Source organism: Tetrao urogallus (genome assembly GCF_951394365.1).
Source record: "Tetrao urogallus genome assembly, chromosome: Z".
Taxonomy (NCBI): domain Eukaryota; kingdom Metazoa; phylum Chordata; class Aves; order Galliformes; family Phasianidae; genus Tetrao; species Tetrao urogallus.
In genome coordinates this window covers 12,142,425-12,168,577 of record NC_136816.1, presented here as the reverse complement: position 1 = coordinate 12,168,577, position 26,153 = coordinate 12,142,425, and the positions used below count along the sequence as shown (strand labels likewise).

The 26,153-nt window shown below is 36.8% G+C and overlaps 1 protein-coding gene across 26 annotated transcripts in view; it reads left to right on the top strand.

The window, feature by feature from the left end:
* The window catches only part of SSBP2 (single stranded DNA binding protein 2), a gene marked incomplete at both ends in the record, with an annotated part of 158,031 nt that overhangs the window by 111,569 nt on the left and 20,309 nt on the right, over positions 1-26,153 (top strand). For 12 of the 26 annotated variants that reach the window (XM_079548989.1, XM_079548988.1, XM_079548979.1 and 9 more), the window contains 5 exons: positions 12,117-12,176; positions 15,349-15,415; positions 15,700-15,770; positions 19,559-19,626; positions 25,734-25,782. In XM_079548989.1, coding sequence (XP_079405115.1) covers positions 12,117-12,176; positions 15,349-15,415; positions 15,700-15,770; positions 19,559-19,626; positions 25,734-25,782 — 315 coding nt within the window. Of the gene's footprint in view, positions 1-12,116; positions 12,177-15,348; positions 15,416-15,699; positions 15,771-19,534; positions 19,627-25,733; positions 25,783-26,153 lie in introns of all 26 variants that reach the window. The other 14 variants (XM_079548995.1, XM_079548991.1, XM_079548975.1 and 11 more) reach the window with 6 other exon arrangements.

Genomic DNA, 26,153 nt, shown 5'->3' with positions numbered 1-26,153 from the left:
GGGGAGATTTAAGCCGGATGCCAGGAAGTTCTTTACAGAGAGAGTGGTGAGGTGCTGGAACAGGCTGCCCAGAGAGGTTGTGGATGCCCCGTCCCTGGAGGTGTTCAAGGCCAGGTTGGATGGGGCCCTGGGCAGCCTTAGCATTAAACGTGGAGGTTGGTGGCCCTGCATGTGGCAGGGGGGTTGGAGATTCATGATCCTTGAGGTCCCTTCCAACCCTGGCCATTCTGTGATTCTGTGAAATGCAGAGTTCTAGGTTCTAATCCAATGTATTTTATGAAATTACTGTCACTGCTTAAAGATCTGACCCAGGTTGCTTATTCTTGCGCTCCACTAATGAAAAATATTTAAATGCATATTTAATTAAACACCAGTTATCTTCACTTCTTTTGCTACATGGCTGATCAAAAGTTCACCATGCCTGCATCCATGCAAAGAACATCGTTTTTGTTTTAATGGCACTCATCCATAAAGCAACATTGAGTTTGTACTTCACTCATCTGAGAGACATGGCTGAATAAGTAACTAAAATGCCAGCTGAGAAATGTAGGAAATAGATTGTTTGATAATTTACAGTTCACTTTTAAAATTTGATAGTTTTAAAGAAGTTAAAGAATTTTACCACTGACTAGAACTTCTTTAAGTTTTTTTTTAATGCATTACTTCTTTGCATCCATAAAACTTATTTCCACTGCACATACGTCTGAAGGAATTGTCATGTAGTTTGCTTCATTTGCCAATTTTTTGATCATCAGATATACTTGGATAGGAATGGGAAGAATGTGTCGACACCATGTTTGACAAACAAATGTTACATATTACTCTTATATAAAAGAAAAAAACACCAGAAACCCAACCCACTGAAGTAATGTAGGGCTGTCGTGCCATCTAGTGGCAGTTGTTCATCCTCATTTTTATCTTAATACATGTCCTAAAATGTTATTTTTAGCCTTGTTTTGCTTTGGTAGAGCTGACCTAATGCTTTTGGAGAGCATGTTACAGTAGGGCACATGAGCATAAGAACTTTTCCATTTCTCTTTCTGACTCGCATTATTATTTGCTGTCTAAAAATGAGTTTAATGAGTTCAAATGAAATGTAAGTAGTGAAAATAACAACAAAAAAATTGTTGGCTTGAAAGTGGATAACACACACTTCTTCACTTTTTAAAATATAAATAATTAATTATGTATATGAAAAGATAAATTTTTTTTTTTTTTTTTTTTTTAAACCTTTGTGTAAGGCTGTAAAACATCCGCTCCTTCTTAAAAATTGGTGGCCAGTGAGGTCTCCTGTATTCAGCTGAATACAGACGGTTCTGACTGAAAGGCAGCTGGGAGCTCTGACTATCCCCTTACAAGTTCTCTCAGTCTTTGCAGACACTTAGCACGTGTTATCTGCCTGGGGTCTGCTGGGTACATTGTCCTCTGTACTGGCCAAACAGGCATATGCGTATCCTCCCAGACTGCTAATTTGGGTGCGCATCCAGCAGCAAGGAAGATGAGGAAGGAGAAATTCTCCAGTGTGCCTTCAAAGCCACACTGGAGTGGCTCAGTTGTTTCTGTGAATTGTTCACCAGTGGGTCATTGCTTTTGCAAGGAATAAAGATTCCAGATTTGTGCTGCTCAATTACATAGTGAGAGCTAAAACATACAGATGCCTCTCAGACTGATCAGGTCTTTAAAGAGCATCTGCATGGATTTTAAAATGTCCTATTTCTCTTTAAATCCCACTGTTTCAGCTATTGCCTTCTCCCTAGTCCCCGTATAATTTCCTGATTTTGCAGGGACTACCATGTTTTTATCCCCCCCTCTCTGAATTTTCCCTTGGACAGCCTCGCTTACTTAACATCCTACTTATCACTTATCTTTCACTGCTGGTCCTCATGTTTTCCCCACTTTTTTGGCATTGCCTGTCTTTCTGAGAGCAATTATAAGCTTGTTCACATACAGCAACTTATGGATGGTAGTTCAGAATCTTATGTTCTCAATGCCAAATCTGCAGCCTGCCCTCTATTGGCTTCTGGTGAAAGACCGAGCCAGTCAGCTTTTCCATATTTCTCCATTCTGATTTTCTGCTTCCTGGTAAATGGCATAAATGAAGCTATATATGACACGCGCAGACCTTTATTTTTGCTTAATAAAGCAAGAAGCTATTTGTTATTAAGACTGCAGAAAGAAACCAAAAGTTTCTAAGCCTGTGAAGCATTTTGTAATGGAAATGTACACACGATTATAAATGAACTTTATGGTGACTAAAGTTAGCTCTGTTTGCTGCATGTTCATACCCCACCTCAGTTCCATTGGAACATGAAATAAAAAGTTAAAGCACCATCCCTGAGAAGGGCAGATAGAGTGAAGTATGGAAAGTGACATGGACTACAAAACCTTACTGCAAGCCAATGGCTCATCTTCAGAGCTGCAAATATAGTTTGTGAGTAAGGCTAGTAGGCTTGCTAGGCCTTGACAAGCTTTGAAAATAGGAAAGCACATTTTTATTTTTTTTATTTTTTTTTTCTATGAGTCTATATAAATGAAGTTAGTGAAAAAAGATTTCTTGTATCTTCAATCTGGGTTGTTTGTAAATGCATCCACCCACGTCACTGCATGAAATTTATGAGTATGACTGCTTCATTGCGGAATAGGAGTATGTGCAATTTTGCCCTTGCCAGTATCACATTACATCTTAAAATATTTTAAAAATTAATTTGACCTCTTAGACTATGTGGGAGGGGATTAGCATCTAAGAAGGTCTCAGGGTAGTTCATATGTGTTCCTTTTTTTTCACTTGCTTTCTCTGTGTTATAGAAAGAAAGCCAACTTCTAAAAAGATAAAGGTGTCTAACATCTGCTGGTTTTGATAATTCCATCCTGCAGTTGTGGTAATGGTTTTGCTGCTTGTAACTGCTAGAACAAATTAAACCTGCTCAGCTTGAGTAGCTAAATAAGCTTTGAGCCCACACTTCCCCTCCTCCCCATCCACACACATAGTTCAAGCAGACCCAGTGCTAGCCATGGATTAGGGAGGGAAGGGAGAGAGTTAGGTGTAAGTTATTTTCTCGGAGGTCTGCTCTGGACTTCCAGCATCTTGATCTTGAACATTCATGTTCCCTGTTCTCAAGGTAAGTGTCATAAATGAAAGTGTGCTGGCCATCTATCCAAACTGATGCTCTATTTGCTGCTGGAAGTGTGCATCTTCCTTCTGAGGTTGTTCAGTTCTGCTTGTCACTCTTTGTATGAGCTAAAAATGCCTGGGTTTAGACTAAAGTACTTAGAGGAAGGTAATTCATTTAGCTTCAAAACAGTGTATTTACAATGGAATAACAATGGGAGTAATAAACTCTCCTTATCATTTTCAAAGCTGTTCTAAAAAGTTGATTGTAATTCATAGTTAGGGGTGACAAGCAGGCTCACTGAACTTAAGCAAAATCTCAAACTTTGTGAGTTGTGTGGATGTCTGAATTGTAAAAGCAACGTTTATTTGTTTTAAAAAGGTGATAGTTGGCCTGTCAGTTTCAGCTTGAATCAGATTCAAAATATTTTATTTTTGTAGTATTTTTATTTAATAAAAGCTGAAGTAAAAACTGTTAAACATGGTTTAAAATGCAAATGACAACCATCTTAAAAGATACATTTCTTTGTAATTTTCCTTTATATATCATATGCATAATTTATTTTCTTTCTCTCTCACTTGTTCAGTCTTTGTGAGCAAAAAATGATTGTATTCTTCACAAAGTGAGGCAGATGTATTAAGAGTACATTTCCTGAAGATCATCCATCTATCATCAGAATGAGTGTTATTTATTTTCTCAGTAACTTCTGGGGGAGTAGCCTGGCTAGGAAGCAGGTCCTGCTATTCAGATCATAGAGAAATATTTGGCTGACAACAAAAGGATTTTTTTTTTTTTTTTTGAGGTTTTGATTCTCTTTTTTCTATGTAGACTATGCAAATTATATATATTCAAAGTATTGCAGTATTCTTTCATATGGTGGAATGAGTCCTGTACTTCTTTGCTGGGAATGACGCATTCATTTTGTTTGAAATGCAAGTATTGTTTTGGTTATGGCTTTTAGAAACTTAAATGTGGAAACATAGAGGTCTTATTGTTGCCATTTGTAGGTTGTCGGACTATGTCATGCTGCTCTTAGAAAACCATAAACATGGGAAGGATTTTTACGGGGATCTTTATCTGATGTATATAGAAGAACTTGGCCATGAAAATGATTTTCAACATCAGAAAATGCCTGCATCTTTTGCTGACTTCATCCTGTCTTTTGCTGAGGTTACACAATTTTATCTGAAGTAGTGTAGATTAAAAAAATTTCTTTGATTTATACTTGTAGTGTACAAGATATGCAGTGTGTAACCCAAATTTAAGCTCTAAAATACTTCAGTAGAATAAAAAGACCTCTCACACTGTCTCAGACTCTTGGGGGGCAAAGGAGGACGAGAGGGTTTGTGAAAATTAACAGCAAAATGCAATTGAATAGGAAAATAATTTCTGTTAAGAACCGAATGATAACTTGTCTGAGTTTCTTAGAGGATCAGTTAACATGTTTATGCTTATCAGCAGACTGTGCCAGCACAAGAGTGTCATTTTAAGGGCTAATTTAGTAATAGTCCTAGTTGGAATTAAAATGTGTTAATTGTGAGTGTCTTATACGCTATGGTGACTGTGATTGCCAATGAGGAGATCCACAAAAAATGCAAAGGAAACTACATTAAAATATACAAATTGGAAAGTAACTTGGATACATTCCATTCATACGTATTTAATGGTTTATCACTATATTCTTTAAACACAAAACCATGTATTTTATAACAGAAACCATTACACCAGTGGAAGTTGTAAAGTACTGCTAACCAACTTATTCTACAAAATATGGGAATCCTAAGAAGATACATTAAAATGTTACTTCCTAATCATTCTTCTGTACCAGTAGTATAATTTAAAAAGTAAACAGAATCATCTAGTCTGATTTGATACTATTTAGACTATAAATAGTTAAAAGATACTGGTCATTTTCAACAGAAATGAAATTTGGCAAAAAAAAAAAAAAAAAAAAAAAAAGAATATCAATCCTATTTTTAGGGACACAATATATAATTTGGTAGTTGATTTTTATTTATTTATTTATTTGTTTGTTTGTTTATTTATTTATTTGAATGGAGGAGCAGAGAACAAAGATTTAGAACTTCAACTTACTTGGAAAGAAATTTGGTCTTTATGAGAATTGATACCTAATTTATAATCATGATGCCAGTAATTTGAACCCTCTTAGTATACCTGCTCTTCAAGTGTAGAAGTGCAGTTAATTTAAAATAATTCATCAGAGCATGGGCACAAAGGCTGTGGTTCCGTTTCAGCTTCCAGTGATAAGTACCATTTAGAGTTTGTGCTGATTACAGTGACTGAGTTATGCAAACTAATTAAATAATTTCGGTCCTTTTTATACCAAGTGCTAAAAACTGTGTTTCACCTTGTATTTCTACTATGCTCTTCTTGCCCTAACCTGGCATTCTCTAGTTGGGAATATCAGCAGCTTCTTGGGATGCTGAGATTCACAATCTAAGGAAACTCTACTGAGTTTGGTGGCACAGATAAAGAAATGGCATGCTAATAAGAAGTTTTTGTTCGCTTTTGGTAGTGCATATGTAAGAGGTGGCCTTGGCAAGCCTTGCAGAGGTCTGCCTTCAGGTCTTGATGCAGGCAGAACCCATCCTTCTGCTCTCATAAGCCACAACAAGTGCAGCAAGAGCAGGGAACAGACATCCTCTTCCAGATCTGGGTGTAGCTGTGGTTAGAAACATATTCTCTCCTTCCCACCGTCCATTAGCAACCTGCTGGGGCTGATGGAAGAGGAAAGGCCTATGACCACAGCCTGTTGCAGGCCCAGCCAACGAAGCAGACGCTGCTCACGTGGGAGCTGGTCAGACCTGGCTGGCATGGTGCTAAAAGTACCCAAGAATCATGAAAACCTCCCTGTTAATTAGGTCTCTGTAGGGATACTCATTCATCACTCACCTTGTCCACACCATGCTGTCATTGAGAGGGAAGAGCATGGCCAAGTAACATCTTCAGTGTCTTGAGCACTGAGTGCATACAGTGCATCCCATTCCTGATGATGTCACACATCTTGCTCAGCAGCGTGAACCAGTCAGCCTCAGAGAGGTAACTGAAATAACTGAGGCTGGTTTAGCTACTCCTCCTCTGGTTAAACTGCTGCTCCTCTTCCTCTGGTTGACTTAAATGCATTTAATTGAAATGGGTGGGTGATGTACCCTTAAAATATACCTCCTATTCTACTTTGACCAGACATCTGCATATTTCTCATGTTGAAACAAACGTTTTCATACACCAAGTAAGGGAGATGTTAATGTGAATCTACAGGAGTGTTGTTATTTTATGCTAGTCTAGTTTAAAAAGTGATGGTCTTCTTTTTCATGCCATGTAGACACATTTCTCTTGTTCAAGCACTGCTCTTTCCATTTTACTCTCCTCAGAAAAACAGCCCTTGTCTTCTTTGCTGTCATTTTGCTCCTTGGTATTTTTACTGTTAGCTGATGCACACAACCCCATCATTGCCTAGGAACTGCTGTAATTCTTTTCAAACTACATTTACTTGTTTTGCCTCGTGTACATTTGTTTGTCACACAAAATTGTACTGTGTAGTATTACAAGGGGTGGGATATCATGTAATATTGGAATACGTATAGTTATTATAACACCTACAGTACATTCAACCTCATTAAGCAACGAATATGAACTGAAATATAAGCAATATTGAGGTTGCATGTGGATTCTTGAGTAATTTGTAATTTATGTGAAACAACACACAATTTTGATAGTTCAGCCATGTTGGGAAGGGAGGCAAATTTAAAAAAAAAAGTAAATTTATTGAAACCTGTGCTGCTTATTGAGGTTTTATCTTTTAACTTTGTTTATTCCACTAGTCTTAGGTACAAGTAAACTGAAGTGCATCATGTCGTAAAGTCACCTAAACAATGAAAGAAAACAAGAAAAAAAAAATTGTATAAGTGGCACAGAAACATGCTAGCTTCCATGCTCTTATGTCATCAGCTTCCCTGTGGACATTTTTTAATGAAATCATTTATCCCAAACATCAGAACAAGAATGTGGACCATGAGAACTACTGACTGAAGCTTCAACATTAGTTAACTTCCCTGCTGGACATCTGTTGATTCTCTTGTGTTTTACAAGTTCTTTACATTGTACACATACACTTATGCACACTCAAGTTAAAAAATATTGTTCTCTCTTCTTTGTTAGCATTTCTTTAATTTGATGAATGTATGTCCTGTGGTGATTGAATGAAAAGTTTCTCCTACCGCATTTTGTTTTCACTCAGTTTAGTAGAATTTTCTTTTTCTATGCCTTTGGTCTCAGTTACTAGACAATAGCTTGTAAAGTGGTATTGTGATACCAAATTGATAAATTTTATATCTGAATGCAGTACTTACAATATGCTGGTGTTTGCAGATGTGTTCAGTAAGCTGATTTCTGAAAACATTTGCCTTACTTTTCTGGTATTACTATAACTTGTGTGACACATTTCCAATGCTGGTGGCACCTCCATCAAGGGCTGTCATCTCAGTTGTGACTTAGATCAGACATACCTGCCTAGCATTTTATTTTCTTCATATTGTTTTGGATTGGGCTGGGCTGTTTTTGTTATTGTTGTTGCTGTTGCTTTTCTTATTGCTGAAGGTGTGTGCCAGTTCCTGAAGTGTTTGAGAAGTTAATTGCAGCTTTGGATAATGTGTGAAGGCATTGTTTGTAGCTCCTTGTACTCAGTGTAATATCTCTGTTGTGGATTCAAGAGACTTGAAGACTGCACTAGTTACTGGAAACAATTGAGCCATTCCAGAATCTGGAAATTACTGTTGAATTGAACCGCTCTGGTAATATCCTTTTTCCCCAGGCAGATCAGCTTCTTAAGAGGTTGTATGTTCTAATACATGCTCAAGGTTTTTCTTATATTACATAAGATCTGGCTGTGAGATTCTTCATGTTTCTGCATCCTTCTGCATCGGGAGGGCTCTAGTAGGTAATGTCTTTTGGCCCTTCCTCCCATGAGGTAGGAAGCTAAAGAAGCTAAAGTTAGTGCAATATAAATTGTATTTATCTTCAAAAGACAAGCATTACATTGACCAATTTAAATCTGTGTTTTCAAATCAGTGCACATGTGTTAGGCTCATTACCTATACATATGGATATATATGCTGCAACATCTTTGAGGGAAGAGAACCAGAGCTGGCAAAAAAAGAGAATGCTGCTAACATTGAGAAACAAAGTCCAGTGTTGTATCTCCATAAACCATGGTCAAGAGGTCTGAACAATAAAGAATAAAACAAGATAAGAGACTAAATGTCAATTGTTTCTCCTAATTACAAAAAATGTAGCAAAACATTACGTATGACAGAAAATGTCTGCTACTTGATTTCTTGTCTTTCAGAATGTTTTAATGATGTCTTGTGCGTGTCAGACTTAAAAAAATTGCTCCTAATGTAGTGAATAGCTATTTATTTTTAATTATTTTTCCATAAAGCATTTGGCAGAATTTCTTTCATGTCTTGATATGTCTTAGTAGAACTCTTTATTGGCAAACATAACATTAATTATGGAGTGGACAAAGATTAACAACTAATACAAAAATTAGTTTCTTTTTCTTTTGGTGAATTTTCTAATTTTTCTGGTAGCTTTTAATAATAAATGCTCATCTGAAGCAGTGCAAGATATTTTAGATTTGTCTTCGACATTAATATTTCATCATTTTCTTCAATCTTACATGATACTTCTTTGGCACTTACATTCACCAAAATGTTATTTGTACTTACCAGTTTTTTATTTATTTCCATGCCCATGGAATATAATGTTCTTTGTGCACAGTGTTCATATCCATGAAAAATCAAGGACTGTAAAAATTGTCTGAAATTTCATTGCTCTTTTTAGATTCAGATACTTAAAGAATGGGAAAAGGTTTAAACATTTCCACAAATATACTTAAGAGAAATACATAGATGCATTAATATTTACAGCAAATAAAAGTTCCTGTAAGACAGAATTGTATCAAAGAGGCTTCTATGGGTATTCATTACATTATGTCAGAGAAAAATCTTATGTGTAATCTGTGTGATTTTTATTAAATAGACTTGTGACGTATGTGTGCAGACTAACTCAAATATCTGAAATATCACAGAATCAAATGAATCACAGAATCACAAGGTTGGAAACGACCTACAGGATCATCGGTGCTGGCTGGGCCTGATCCCCTGGACACCACACACATGCCGTGTAATTTCACTCAAGATGATTTGCTCCATAACCTTCCCTGATACTGAGGTCAGGCTGACAGGCTTGTAGTTCCCCAGATCCTCCCTACAGTCCTTCTTGTAGATGGGAGTCACATCAGCAAGCCTCCAATCCTCTGGGACCTCGCCAGATAACCAGGGGTGCTGATAGATGGCTGAGAGCGGCTCGGCAATCACCCCCACCAGCTCCCTCAGCACCCAAGGATGCAGCCCATCCGGTCCCATGCTCTTGTGACAGTCCAGATGGAGGAGAAGCTCTCTGACTGTCTCCACTGGAATTGCTGGGGATATATTCTGAGCAGTGTCCCAGACTTCCAGATCAGGGCATAAAAAGCCCAGAGGATAACTGGTCTGGCTATTAAAGGCAGATGTAAAGAAGGCATTGAGGACCTCAGCCCTCTCCTTGTCCTCAGTGGCCACATTCCCTGCTGCATCAAGTATAGGATGAAAATTATCTTTGGTTCTTCTTTTGCCATTGATATATTTATAAAAGGATGTTTTATCTGAAACAGCTTCTGACCTCGGATGCAGCAAACCAAAGTATGAGGATTCTAATTGTCATGCATTAGTGACGGTGTGAGTCATATTGTGCAAAGTAAAGTTTTGACTTAATATTGTTTTAGCATATTATAAAATGTAGGTTCTATATAAAAAATGATTTTTTTAGATATTTGTATACAGTGAACAGGAAAGTAAACCTGTTGGTAAGACAGGGGACGTGCAGGTGTTCCTCCTGCCTTAAAGGAAATCTGTAAGAGAGAAGTTGTTCTGTGACTAACAAATACACTATTATGCACTAATATTGATCATGTGATTTTACTTTGTGTGGTTGACATGCGAGATGTTCCTGATTTCCATTTTACAAATATTAATAAACTGTAAATGAGATATCATTCTCTGAATATACAGAGTGAGCCAAATGTGACACAGTCACTAAAATTGCTTTATGCCACGGAATTGGTTCACCTGTAAGGAAACTGTTAAAATTCTAATTTCATCACACACTTTCTGTTTTTCAAGGATCCTTGTGTTTACAGCCTTCACTACAAGCAGAGCTGTTTTTTCTGTTTGTTTCCCATTGTGGAATCCCATCATCAGATGGAGTGAACAAAGAAACCTTCTCTTTAGCATATTTCAATTGTCTTTTATTAATGCAAACTTTACAACTGTCGTTTAAGCTTTCTTCTCTAATTGGTAAACTATCTGTATTTAAAATCACTTTCTGGTGTCTATTTCAAGCCTGTTTATGTAGGTTATTAGGATTGTCATCTGATCCCAACATGAAAGTTCAGTTGACTTTTTTCCTACAGGTCGTAAGAAAAATACCATTGCTAATTATTAGCAACAATTACAACTGTTCTGCTAGTCTTGCTACTGTTATTGCATTCATTAGTGATAGTGATGATCACTAGCATTGTATTTTATAATGCAGCACAGCTGATGACAGCTCAGACATGCCATTCATTCGTGAAATGGTGTTGAACACGGAGTTTGTGTGACCTGCATGTGGTCATTAGCTAAAGCTGACTAGATAATTCCTGTTAGGTGTGTTAGTTTCTCATCCAAGAGACCCTTAGGACTGAGTTTGTTCAGTAACTCATTTGTCAGAAGAAATTTCTCCTGGGTTGTGCCATATGTCCTCTGTCTTTCATCCCTCTCTTCTCTCTGATGACTGCTAGGCTGGGTCATGAACAGAAACAAGCTCTTGTTACGAAAGAAAGTTTTTGCTTTCCAAGTGCCTGACAATTTAGGCATAGGAGAGAATAAGCTAGTGTATTATTGGAAGATTTGAGAAGACACCTTATATAAATACTTTTTCTCCAGCTCTTGAAGAAGTTAGTGATTTTTGTCCCTGTCTTCACAATCAAAGGCACACGCTTTTAGCTCCTCATTTTCTAGAGTTACAGTTACTTCTGTATGCCAAAATGATCCTCTTCATCATCTGTTTAGTCAGATGTTTGTGCCTTTTTCCTGCTCATCTCCGTGCTTTTTAGACTTCTCGATTACTGTCACACTTTGAGATGGAATAAGTAGAGACGTTAAGTGTATTTGCTTGTAGTGCCATTTATTTATCATTTATTTATGGTCTTTGTTTAAGGGACTGACTTTATTTCTGGGCTGTGAAGTAGTACGCAAGAAGCCAAAAGCCACTGGAAGCTCAGAGCACAGGATTAGTGTATTTTTGTTTTTGACAGAAGAAATGTTGTAATGATTATGGAGTTGTGAGTAGAGGGATGAGAGGAGTTGATACACTGATTTTATATGATTCACATAGACCACTAAAGTTGTAGAAGCTTGTGGCATGAACACATCTGTGCCCTCACAGGTGAAGTCTTGTATGATATTTCACTGCATTATTATGAAAAAGTGAAGGGAAATTACTTTGAATCATTATGCTGGTACTTGGCTCTTGACTCTTCCAAGAATATTTTGCTTTTGTCTTCCAGGGTTATATCTCACACTCATGCAGTGAAGAGATTAGATGTGTGATAACATGAGCTAACTGGCTTATTCTTCACAGTCAAAGCATTAAATTGTTTATATTCTGCATTCACAATAGCTGTAATAAAAACTTTAAATAATGTATCTTGGTAGATACATTCATTGAGAATCCCTAAATTTATTTAGCCCCGCTAATGGTTGTGCAGTAATCCACTGCATGCTCTGTGGAAGTATTTAAGCTGGATGTCTGAAGTCTGAGCATGGCAGAAGCCATACGTCAGTGACTCAATGTGGTGTTTTTAATCAAAGTTGAATTATTTAGCAGTATTTCTTTTTTTCGTAGCCTTTCATGTCCCCTCGGTACCCTGGAGGTCCAAGGCCACCTTTAAGAATACCCAACCAGGTAAGAATTTATATCTCCTGCACAGTTGTGATCCAGGTCATGTTGCAGTTCTGGGTGCAGGGAGCTTTGTCCTGAATGCTGTCAATGTGTGGCACACAAAACTGTCTGTCCCTCTCCACTCCATTTTGTCTGACCATTAATAGACACATCATGTCACTGCTGGCTCATCTTCCTTTGTGTAATTACTGTGTATACCTCAAAATTTATTGGGCTCTCAGTCTCTCTGCAGAGGGAGAGCATAGTGGCCTTAGAGAGAGAGAGAGAGACATGTTAACCTCAGCCAGGCTGTGCTGCCCAGGTTGAAAGCAGTGTATCTCCATGTTCTTACGTTCTCAGAGTTTTCCTAAACACATTATGCAGGTAGCTCTTAGAATTGCTTTACTTCGATCTACACACAATGCATCACTCTTTCCTCTTCTCTGTTGGATGTGTAAAGTATTGCAGTAACAATGAAATGTATTTACTTCGCAGTAAACAGGAGATGATTGGTGAGAAGCAGTTATTGTCAAATGTTCTGTGCCTTTTACAAGCACTCTGAAGACTTTATGAAAGCATCAGATTACTACTTTTTTCTCATCTCCACCGGAGGATATGAGTGCTAGTGTAACAGGAACAAGTAATGAGCTGTTGTTCATCAGCAGAGACCTTTATGGGCTGATCTATGAAAAGGTTGTTCTGGATGGAGATAGTATTTCTATTTTCTTAGTGCAGTTAGAAGAGGAGAAAGTGAATGTCAGCAATTGAAATGTTAAGAGAGAAGGAGACAGAACTCTAAGAAAAGCCATGTCATTTGCAAGATTTAGAAAGGTTGATGGGCCAGAAAATCATTTTGTGCAACCTAGACTTCCAGGACTGTCTTTGTTATTAGCAGAGCTCAACTTTTCTGTAATTGTGTGTTACAATGTCAACAAACTTTTTTTGACCATTGGCACAATATTGTCATGAAATTCAACACCAAATTTTAGTGAATTGGGGACATTTTAGCTTGCAAGATTTCTTCAGATCAAATGTTGATCTATAACATAGCTGCTTTTTCACAAGGGAAATGCGTGACATTGCTGATGTGGACATCAAAGGACAATGCAAGTGCAGTGAAATTCATCCAGAGTACTTTGTTAAATGTTAGCAACAGTATATTGTAATGCAGTACAAAATGTGTTCCAGAGTTTTCCACCTTTCAGTAATGTCCCAGCCAGGAGTGCACCAGTGCACCATTATTCTTTTGTTTCCATGTTTCTAAACTGTGCAAATATGGCAGGTAGAACCTGGGTGTTGTGGTGAATGCTGTGACATTGCTGCCAAACTACAGCTTTATTTCAGAAGCGTTTTTGTCTGGACACTGCATTTTCACAGGATTGTAAGATAACATTCATGAATTACAGCTGTTGCAATTCATTTACATTATGCTGCGTTCATGAACTACTGCTCTTAGCACAACTCTCTTTTTTAGGGGACCTTAGGGGTTACCACTGAAAGTAATGAACTACTTTAAGGCCAACATTTGGGTTACACAGAGATAAATTATCTGATGTTTGTCAGAGTTTACTCTGATGTTAAACCTCCACCACACCTATACCTACATCCCTCAACGTAAAGTTGCTATTTTGTACAGGAAGGTGTGACATGGAGCGTGCATTCCCAGCACTTCCAATCCTGGGTTGGGGTACATGAGCTGGATCTGGGCTCCATGAGGAGAAGCATTAGTAAATACTGCATGCCACAGCGTACCCCCAGGACTTTTCCAGGTCTCCATCATACCCTTCAAGATCCAGCCCTGCAAGTGTATTTGCTCTTGGCATTGCTCATGCTGTGCTGGCATTTTCTGTGTTGTTGAAGAGTCCTCTGGTGCATTGGCAAGAAATTGTAATGACCACATGAGCCAAGTATCAGTCAAATGTTGCAGCAGCTCATCCTTATTTGTCTGGTATCTTGAGAAGAGATGACCAGTTCCTTCTTTATGGGAGTATTTGATACTTCCCTGTGTATTTCATGTCTTCTTCTTACAACTATCCTTAGGACAATTAAGTAAACACCACGGAAGTAAACGCAAAACTCACTTTTAAATGATGTACGGAATTTAACAGAAGATGTGTTTATTCTGTAATATTACATTAGAATACCTTTTAACCTGGTGCTAAGAAGATAATGTGCATCTTAATTTTGAACTTCCTTCCTTGGAAATAAACTATAAGTTATTTACAGATAAATTCCTTTTTGTGTGTACCCACAGTATTTTCAGAACAGCAGTAGCTTATCCGTTCCCTCAGTAAGCAGTTACCTATGCTGACTGAGTAGATTATTTTCTTAGTACAAGAATTATTCATTCAGACACAATTTAATGAAGAAGTATCATTGTTTTGGAATTTAAATGACACTTGGTGGATCAGCTGCCATCCTTTCATAAAAAATTTATTCTAGCTGACTAAACTGTAGCTAAGAGATTGTAGAAATTAGACTTGATCTTAAATCAGTAACAGTAAGAGGAACATAAAAATAAAAACACACTTGATTTGGACCACAGGTAAAATACACTATATTTTGTCTTCAGACATGAAGGCAAGCTATAGGAGCAAGTGTTGTGACTGTTATCTCCTGTAGACGAGTAATAAGCTAGTGGTCCTCAAGGGGGTGGCAGGTAGAAATATCCATCTCCCACATCACAGCCCTGCTTTGCCTTACCCTTTGAGTGCTGAAACCAACTGATGTAGTTACAGCTCACTCTTAGAAGAAATCATGGTGTCCACACTGGGTCCTGTTAAAAGAAGATGTTAAAATTACTATTAAAAGGGAAAACTGTAATAACATAAACTTCGGATAAATTACCATGTAACCAAGGAATAGGCAATGATTTGACATTAAAGAATAGGTGAGCTAAAGCAAAGGAAGAATTGGAGAAAAGAAGCAAATTGGATGAGGATCTGTTTTGGAGGTTATTTACCATAATTCAAAGAAATGCAAGAGTTTGTCCATACGGATCCATAGATGCGGTTGTTGGACATTGAGGACATTTAGTTGGGCATTCAGGACATTCAGTTAGGATGTTTAAGAGTGTTAACTCTAATGCGTTACTCTTGACTCAGAAGAAACATCTAGGAATTAAAAACAAAATATTATCTATTTACCATACATTTCAGTGTATTATGTTCTTGTAATATGATTTCTATGCCTGCAGGCACTTGGAGGTGTCCCAGGAAGTCAGCCATTATTGCCTAGCGGGATGGACCCAACACGGCAGCAAGGTGAATGAAATAAATATTTGGATCATGTAATGTAACATTTTCTCAAGATGGCATCCTTTGCTCAATGTTTCAAAGTTTATTGTAGCTTTTCTGTTGTTGTTGTTAATTTAGAAGGAGTCATAGAGTCATAGAATGTATTGGGTTGGAAAAGACTGTTAAGGTCACCTAGTTCCAACCACTCTGCTATATGCAGGAACACCTCCCAATAGAATGATTAATTAAAGTTGATTTGGAAAGTGTCTGTATTTCACATAGCTTTTTAAGCTCCATAATTTTATTTCCAGGACATCCAAACATGGGTGGACCTATGCAGAGAATGACTCCTCCAAGAGGAATGGTTCCTTTAGGACCACAGGTACGTTCTACAAATAAATACCCATTTTTATTGATAGATCTGTATTTATACTTAATTACTTTGATTCCAGTGTTGCATAGTTTGCAGATAGAATGTGCTAGGAGTTGTTCTTAAAATACCATTTAAAAATAAATTTTATCAATTCTAAAAATTAATTCTGATTTGCAGCTTTATAAAATCTAAAATTCAAAAGTCACTCTTCAAAGATTTGAAATTAGAAGGAATTCCTTAAGTCACTTATTTCAGGAAAGTTAAATTTTTCCTACATCCAGCGTATACTTTAAAAGATAGGATTTGTAAGGAGTCCAAGCCTCAAGGAAGTGTTTTCTCATTCTCTCAACCTATGCCATCAAGGAGTGTAAAGTTCATCTCACAGTACTATTTAGTACTACACTACTACTCAGGCAATCTGTAGCAAAAAGAAGAGTGATAAGATTTTCTTTAACCACTATGGAGATATATTATTTGTTAGTTTTGAAGACATTTTAATGTAAAATTAGGAGTTCATGCTTCTTTTTCTGCCGCCTATCAATCATAAACAACTCTCCAGCTTTGATCCCAAGGAGGAAAGCAATCTTGGATTGCAAGAGTTCATCTTCTCCAAGGTGCCGATCTGTTCATAATTGTATATTGATGCTTTCCTCAAAAGTGCAGAACCAGTATTTGACATTAGATTTTAATCAGTAACTAAGATAGACAAATACATGAGTTGTGATGTATACTTGAAAGATTAATCCTAGAGGTTAATTTGTGTTTTGTTAGCATTCTTGGTGAAGGAAAATTTAGGTAGTTGTGTTTTATACCCCATTGCCAATATTTTCTTCTCATACTTACCATTTTTACTTCTCGATTTAGATAATCTTTCTAGTGGCTTATTTTTTCCTTGGAATATAAACTGAATTTTAAATGATTAAATAACTTTGCCTTTCAAATCTGTTCATAACTGCCTTTACACTTTTGGGTCCTATTGGTAGAAACCAGTTATGTGGTTCTACGCAACATCTGTTGTGTGACCAACTAACTGTTATTAAATAAATTTGTTGTTTCTTGTGTAGCATTGAAGTTTATTTACCGCTTGTGTTCAGGAGGTAGAAAGAGAAGCTTTGCAGTGCTGCCAGATGAGAATGAGCTGATACTTTATGCAGCACCATGAGTCACACAGCAGGCAAATCTCATGCCAGTTTTTATAAGGGTGGTTATTTTTTTTTCATTTTTGCTGTTTCTTAAAATGCAGCATTTGTAAAATTCTTCTTTCTTTTGCTAAACATCCCCTTAAAATGGGGAAAACATGGTATACCTACACAACTTTAAACTTGCAAATAATTTTCTTTTGTAAATGGATCATCTTTGTGTATTGCTTTTAGAATCATCTCAGAATACAGTTCTAAAACCAAACTGAATTTTGTCTCTCAAACTTGCTTTTAAAGTTTTCTTGCTACAGTGCTGTAAGTTTGGCCTCGGTGTACCCAGAGTGTAAGGCTCTGTTCTACCTTGCTGCACAGGCAGTTAAATCTGGGAAACGCTTCATGTGCTGATATACAAATGCTTATCTCAGCATTTTTTGTTTTATGAGTCTACACTGTTCCAAACTAAATACCATGAAGCTAAAAGCAGTGTTACAAATGCTTGAATCTGTGAAAAGCTGCAAAGAATTACATTGAGTTTTTTCAAGCCTTGGTTATACCAACTGGACAATGTACACAGTGCACACTGTGATCGACTACTTACTCCCAGTCTCTCAAAGTTGCTGGCGAGCTTACAATGTGTCTCTCATGCATTCAAGTAAAAAGTAATTAGATTATCTTAAACATTTAAAAGTCTAGGGTCATTTATCTCATTTTGATCACTTGATGTTAGGGAGTCCTTTTATGAACAATCCAATACGAGATGAACAGTGGTGGTGGTGACTTTAAGTCAAAACCTGTAAGGAACAAATTAGGACAGAGAGCATAGCTGCAGCTGAAGGAATGTGTGTATTAGCAGACTTAATGAAAGCGCTCTTATTTTAGGACGAAAGAGTACATTTGATTAGAATTAGCAGTAATTAGAGTTGGAAGTACATTTGATTAGAAGTATTCCAGTCCTCGGGATTCCATAATGGTCTTTAACCCTATCCTACACCCTGTTCCTAGGCTAAAATAGAGGTGGGAAATAGCTCAAAAGGGACAAATGGCTCAGCCCTCCAGAACAAGATGGGAAAATGAAATAAAATAGATATGGAACCACTGTTTTGTTAGCCTGTGTTCTCTTCCACATCCACTAGTACTATCTGATGATATTACTATAAGCATCTGCTTTGACTACTCATCAGTTCCTGCCCTGCAGTTCTGACAGAGGAGTGGTTCAGGCAAAATTATCTGCGGTAACTTAGGTTAAATAAGAGGTTTTGACTTAATCTGGCTGATTTTTGCCTGAGCATGCACACGAATTGGTCTGTCAGCTGCACACAGGTTTAAGAAATGAGTAGTGATTGATGTCCAGCAGCTGTGGCTAGTACTATCTTCAGATGGCACTGTTGGATCATAGAGTAGATCTGGAGAACGAACTCTTTTTTCAGCCTCTGGATGTATTCTTACAAACCTCTGTGTCATACGCTTTCAGGAGTGTCTAACAGTGAGGAAAATTATACATTTGGGGTTTCTGTTTAGGGCATGGGACCTCTTCTCCCAGTTCCATATCAATTCTAGATATCTAGGTCACTTCAGATGTGAACTGCACTGGATCAATACTTTGAATACTGTTGGACTTTTCTCATGTATTCATGACATCATGTTTACACACTTTGTGAATTAGGCTGACATGGAGAATACCAATAAGCCTATGTTATGTAGATTTTGTTTTTAGTGTAATATATACCAATTTAAAGCATATTAGTATAATTATTGGAAAAGAGACAACGACCTAGATTTTTTAAAATAAATTGTTTGCTTGTCTCTCTACCTTCTGAAAAGCAGAGACAGTATGTTTAAGTCAATACTGGTCATTTTAGAGAATATTATATTTTCCACTCCTTGGCAATATCAGGAAAAAAAGAGTTAAAAAAAAATAAGAAAAATCAACACAGACCACGTGAGTTGTGATTAGAGTGTTCTGCTTGTATTCATCTGAATTAAAATAGGTGCAGTTTAGTTTTTCATATAAAACAGTACAATTGTTAGGCTTCTGTCATATTATCACGGCATAGCTCTGATTTCGTAGGCATTAGACAATTCATTTTTTGGCATTACTATGACATTCATTATCATATTAAGTAATTTTTTTCTTCTCACATTTTGAATTGATTGATTTGAAGAGAAATGAGATGGTTATGCTGTATGTTATTGTGAAGTGATATCATATGGTGTAATTTCTTACCAGAATTTATTGATACCCTAACAAAATGTCACAAAAGAAATTTTATTTAAATTCTATAACTTAGAAATCTCAGAATCTAAGTCCAGGTTTCTAATTTTGAATGAGCTTCCGTGGTTTGAAAGCTGAATATGTTATAAAAGTTGTTCCTCTGGACATTGACTTGACTTCTCTATATATAAATGATTCCTCTTGTAACAATTTTAAGTATTCTTAGTATATTTCTATTTGAATAGTACATGTAATTCTTTGTCCTTGGGGATAACAGTATTATTTTTTTAAGTCAACAATGGAAACTCCTGAAAGAATGAATTACATTGGCCTATCCAGTCAGCAGTTATATAGGGATATCATTAACCTGCTGTCCTTTCTTTCCCCCTCCTCTTTGGTTTTGTTTTTTTGTTTTGTGGTAGTCTGACCCTTGGTTATCATTGCAGAACTATGGAGGTGCAATGAGACCCCCACTGAATGCTTTAGGTGGCCCGGGGATGCCTGGAATGAACATGTAAGCACAATGATAAACCTTATAATGTTTAGAAAAATCATTATTTCGTTGTAGAAGAGACAGTTGGATTACGTAAGTTAAGGGAGAGCATGCTTTGATAAGTAACATGCTTTGATGTCTAATAACTGCAATTATAAAAACCCGCAGCAGCTTCCTTGTTCTGTATGCATCTTTTTCAGTCTCATTTGCTGTCACTTCAGGTCTGTACAAATAATGAGTTTCTTTCACAGGCCAAAGTAAAAATACCAAGAATATTTTGTCAGTAGAGCCACCAATATGTCCTTGTGTGTATTATAATCTTTTGTGTTTTTACTTTTCTTTTGGAAAAGATTGGTATAAATATGATTATTTTCTGCAAAATAATGCATAATTTTAGCAACAAACAAACAAACAAACAAACAAACAAAAAACAACAAACCCTCTTCACTTAAAAAAAAAGCAAACAACAAACCCACAGCAAAACAACTTTTTGAAATAAGTGTGGATGATTCTCTGTTTCTGCTTTTATTTCCATGGCTACATTTATTTTCACTCCTAACAGATGGAACAGATTTACAGATATGAGTGCAAGTTTTCCAGTATTTCTATGTTCTTCTGAGGCTGGATTCCTATTTAGTAAAAATTGATGTCAGCTGAGTTCTGTTGAGCTATACTGAATTATTTTAGACATGGAGTTTGTCTTTGGAGTGGATTATTCATTTTTACACTGTAGTCAGCTCCCTTCTTAAGCATGTGGAACAATTTCATGTGTAAAATTACTGTTTCTTAAGCGAACTAGATGTAAACTATGGATTTTAGCAGAGCAGGTGACTCAAAGTGAGGAATCTTCTGCACTTCACGTAAATCTTTGCTTGTATGGAGTTGTTTGAATGATCAGTAAGCCTGAAAAAAGTAAAATGCTCTTTGTTTTATTTAGATTTATTTCATACGCGATACAAAATTTTAAGAGACTACTATAATTACTACTAGGAGAATACAAACAAGAAACTGCATGATCATTCTTTTATCTTGGCTCTGCTTCTACTTAAGTTACTACATGTTCTCATAACAAGAACTTTGCCATCCCTGGTGTAGTTGCAGAAGGCAGCATGGCGGTCAGCGTATCCAGACACAAAAGTGGTTTAACAATCCTAATCAGAGAGCAATTTATTTTGTTCTTCCTTTTACACCTTTGTCTTCCAAGAATGAATTTCCAGCAGATGGATGCTGAGAACACAGTCAGGACATATGTTTGTTACATCTCAGGTTCCTTTTCTTCTTTTTTGGGGGGAGACATAAATGAAAGAAAGATGGCAATTTGCATTAAAAGTGAAAAGTTCCACACTTGAAAAAGAGTTATTGAAATAAATAATATCATTAAGAAAAAGTATTTAATCCATCTTGCCCCTAATTTCTTCAGATCTCCAGACATACTTTAACTTTTCAAAGCAAACAAAATAAATTCTGAAGTTGGATATTACTCTGTCATATACATGATATATTAGAGACCAGGCAATTATGGGAACCTTCCAAGGGTAGGCAATCAATGAAATTCAGTGAGAGTATAAGCACAAGAGAGAGAGATTTTTATGAAAAGAAAATGTAACTTCCTAAAATTAAATGTTCTACAAGTAAAATTGAGGACAGATAAAGCATTTTAACAACACTTACCCACATAAATGAAAGTTCACCTAAGAAAAATAAACAGGATTCTGGATGACAGAAAGAGCTCCTTGTCTGTCCCTTTCTAGGGAGAAGATGGTTATGGGTTGAAATACTGACATTTCCGTATTGCAACATTTCATATTATTTCAACATAAGCAAGCTCATCTTGTGTCAAGTCAATAAACATATGTAGGTCATGTTCTTTTAAATCAGAAATGTGAGGAATGCATTTACTTTTGAATTTGTCTGTCCCACTGAACTGGATACCACAAATTGGAGAACTTTGCTTGATATTCTGAGAAGAGCGCACTGTCAAACAACAGTTATGAAGCACGTAACCATAACTGTTTCTTTGACTTGTCATGCATTTACGACACTCCTCTACATTTCTTACAAGCTCATCTTTCCTCCAGCTCAACTGGAAGTGTGACAGAGCACTTTGGTTTTGAACAAGACAACCTGCTGTCCATTTGCTTATTATAGTGCATGCTGAAGGCATAAGGGAGTCCAGAGTGCTTGTACAGCAGTGTTATGCTCCAGTATATATTGAAATATGTCACATGCTGAATCAGAGAACTCTGGAATTTCATTAATGCATGTTTTACTACATAGATATATTTTTTTTTTACTATCAAAGCAATTACACTTTTTGATCAGCACTGGATTGATGTACACCGATATAAGGATCAGAGACATTACTGTGGTGTGGGTTTCTTTTAATGGTATTTCCAAGACTGCGTTCATTTGTTACTGTAAAGTTGCTGCTGTCAGGTTGGCCGTTACCCTGCAGCCACAGTAAAGACTTGTCATGTCCGGTCTAGTTCAGAACCAGATAGAGAATCTGCAGATGACCTGCAGGCAGCAGCACGTGAGTTGAGCTCATCTGTTTTACTTCTTACACATCTCTATTACCTAAGGCACGGCACTAAGGAAGAACAGTGTAAATCTCATCTACTTACATTTCTAGGGAAGAGGAGAGCTATAAATAAAACTATTGCCTTATGTTAACTTACATGTGTCTTCACATAGCCATATCGTGCATTAAAATTCTGCACTGTTGTATTCAATGTTTTTTGATTTCTGGCAATGTTAAAATATAAAAGCATGCATTCTACAAAAGCAGATGCCATTTTAAAATCCAGCTTTTTCTCCTGGGAAATCTTCAAAGGAAACTGCTCTGGCTAAGAGCAGAATATCTGTCAAATATAATTTTACATTTGTATCGATGAGAAAGTGTTCTTTATTGTCAAAAGCAGCAGCAACCAGTCTGAGAGCTCACAGACAGTATTTCAGTTCGTGAGCATATACTCCTTATATGTAGCATTGCTAAATAATTCCTTGCTTCATCATAGCTAATGCATATTAGATTACTTGAAACAGCTGATACACATCCTATGTCTTTTTCCAAATAATTTTATTTTACCTATAAGATTATAGGCTGAAGATCAGTAAAGCCATTTTTAATAATATTTTTGTTTTCCTTTGTGGAAAAAATGCTCTCCTTAGGACCAAAATGGCAAATTTCAGGGAGTATTGTTACATTTTTCTGGCACTTTTTAATGGTTGGTGTGACCTGCAGTTCTGTTCAAGTGCTAAGAATATCTCAGTCATACCTGAAAAGAAAAAAATATGTATTTTTTAACTCAGTTCCCAAACTTGTATTTAGACATTTAATTCTTGATGGAAAGTATTTTCCTGTTAGGAAACTGAAATATGAAACTTTATGATCAAGAGTGCAAGATTAACCTTAAGAATAGATTGCAGCTGAAATTAGTGACAGGAGCGGATACCTCGTAAATTACTCTTATTTTGGAAGTGGAACATTCATAATTATCTAACTTTAAAAGTAAACATTTTGAAAAGAGAAAAAAAAAAAAAAGCTTGCATAGTTTCAGGAAAAAAAAAATCCAGGTAGCCTTTTTATGTGTTTTATAAGCTAACAACATTATGCTCTGTATAAACCATATGGCTTTCAAGCAGAATCTGTTACAGCGTATTTTAAGTCTATACATAGAGCTGTCCATGACTTCCAGTAAATTTGCAAATTCCAACAGCTTTATAGATGAAAGGTGAGTTTCCTCTCTGGAAGCAGCAGCAGTGCAGCCTGCAGGATAGCACAGGCATTAATGTGGGCTTAGCTTAAAACTTGTGCACTCCCCAGAGATACTGTGACTTGGAGAAGATCTGTTTTCCCAGTCGCCTCATAAAGCCCACCTGAACTTCCCTATTGCCGTGGCTAACCCAACCATGTACCCGAGCCAGCTTTTTCATATCTCTGTACTTTGCAGTAACCAGCAGTATCATCACGGCTACCTTCCATTTGATGTTTTTAACAGGCTGTTCTTGTGTTACGCAAAAGACGTGCAGGGTTTTATGGTGAACACAGACTTCTGGTGCTGTTCCAAATGCTGCTGGTTTCTCATAAAGAGTTGTGCCAATGAACCACATGCAGCATGTGACATTTCAGAAAAGAAAAAATGAAGAACAAAAGCGGAACATCTAATATTTATGGTGTAGTTGTTAGCAGAGGATAAATTGCTGAATATTTGACCTGAGTATTGTATCTGAAAAGTCCACTAGCATCGGACATTGCTTGCTTGAGGCAGCGAGTCCATTTCCTGGCTAGAAGGCGGCTGCAGGCCATTGCTGAAAGCCTCTGTGAATGTGCTGCGCATTTACAGGTGGTGACTAGGGAGAGCTGCTGGGATGGTGGACTTATACCTTTCATGGAAGGACCATTTGAAAATATCTTCCTCTTTGGTGGGGGGAGTGTTTCAGCAAGAAGGCCCTCTTCTACATTTCTGTTTTCCAACCACCTGAAAATGTCAGCAGCTCTAAATGGAGTGATTCTTTTAATTTTCATTTGATTTATTTCTGTTGGTTGGTTGAGGTAATTTCTTTCTGATAGTCTTGCCAACAATAAAAAATAAATTTTGTATTAAATCCCTCAGGCAACATAACTACTTAATAGTTTTTAGTTTAGTAAAACTTTAAAATAGAGTACTTCCCAAACTCATTTGTAAAATTTACTTTTCTCTCTCTATTAGAACAATTCTCCCAAGTCTCATAAGCTGTGGTGGCTAATGTCCCCTTTCTAAAGCTAATGAGGCCAATATGCCATTTTAAATGCAAAGGCTTTGTCATCTGCTCTGTCTTTCAGTTGTCAGGGCCTTCACAGATAGTGATTTTGTCTTATTTATAAATAACTAGGAATTCTTAATGTTTCCAGGGGTAATTATGATTTTTCATACATTATGACTGTAAACATAGAGATTTTGCCTCCAATATGGTGAGTCAAGACAACTCAAGACTGGTTTAGTACCCTCAAGACGATGTCTATCCACCAAAGCATTTCTCTGATCTCAGCTAAGAAGAAGAAACTGAAAAGAACAGCAAGAGTAGTGAGAAAAAAGGTGCTCTGTCTGGAAAGTTTTCCTTTTTCCGTTTTCCATTCCACTCTGCTGTTAGCATCAGCCTGATGTTTAGTCTGAATGAGCTTTATCAAAGGCTTCTTTGGCCTGTTATACTCTTGTACCTCCTGCTAGGAAGCTGCTACTTAATCATAAATATGCTGCTTGAACCAAGTGTAACAAGCATGTCTGAGAAGTCTGAAATTTCCATTTTGACTGATTTATAACAAATTTTATGTTTTTGATATGGCTGCGGAGATAATGTATCCTTAGTAAAAGTAGCAACGTGTTTGTAGGTGCTTATTTAGATATGTTAAATTGTATGTATAAAATGGCAAGCTTTCATTTTTTACTAAGTATATACACTATTTTATATTATGATATAGATATGTACTGTGTATGCTTCTCAGACACATATTAGAGCAGCTAATTTTCTCTAGCTTCTTTTTGTAAAATGTATTTGTTGCCAAAACTTTTTTAAGGAGAGCACTACTGCTAATGAAACTGTATTATACATGCAGAATTATACAGCAGTACTCAATACATACATGTATCCACAGTTTTTCAGGGAGGTACTTCATTACATTATCAAAAGTACAGCTCTGATGATTGAGATTGCACTTGCATTTTAATACTTTTCTTCTTTGGTCATTATAGTAGCAAGATTATTGTGGAATGTGTGATAATTCCTACAAACATAAAAATGTTAATAAAAGTGCTAGGCAAAGGGTGTGTTACCAGTAGTGTCCTGAAAAGCACGTATGTACAGAATGAGTTAGGACCCAAGGTGTCTGAATTGTAAATGACAGGGCAGTATTCATAAGCGATCTTTCATCAGCTCATAAACTGATAAAGTGAAGAAGGTTGTGCAACAACGCGGGCTTTGCTGCAACAGTGTAACTTGGTGTGGTTGATAATCACACTGTAATGTAATTTGAAAAAAGCCATCTCATGACTTATTCTGGTAATAAGTTACTTTGAAATATTAGCTTCCTCAAAATGGGTCTAGTAAAGGGAATTGTTCTGTGTCTCATCTTTCATTTTCTATTACAGGGGCCCAGGGGGTGGTAGACCTTGGCCAAATCCAACTAATGCCAATTCCGTAAGTATTTAAATATATTAAATATCATTTTACATTCAGGGAATTATTTCTCATCAGTACTCCAGGAAGAAAAACACAATCTACTTATTCACCAATTAAAGTGCTGCGCATACATTCTGTTTTTTCCTGCTAATCCTATTGCACATTAGGTGCAGTGATGAGCGTATCTTAACAGAGGACTCAGTGACCTGTGAATATTTAGCTCTTTTCATGATCACACTGCAGCTCTACATCTCCATATCAGTTACAGACCCTCCTGAAGATGAATGTTGCCATGGAGGATGTTTAAAATACATTCTCACTTCCTTTAGTGCAAGTGAAGAAGGAAGAGTTAGGGCAAAGCTATCTGGCTTGCAGTCTCTACAGAAACT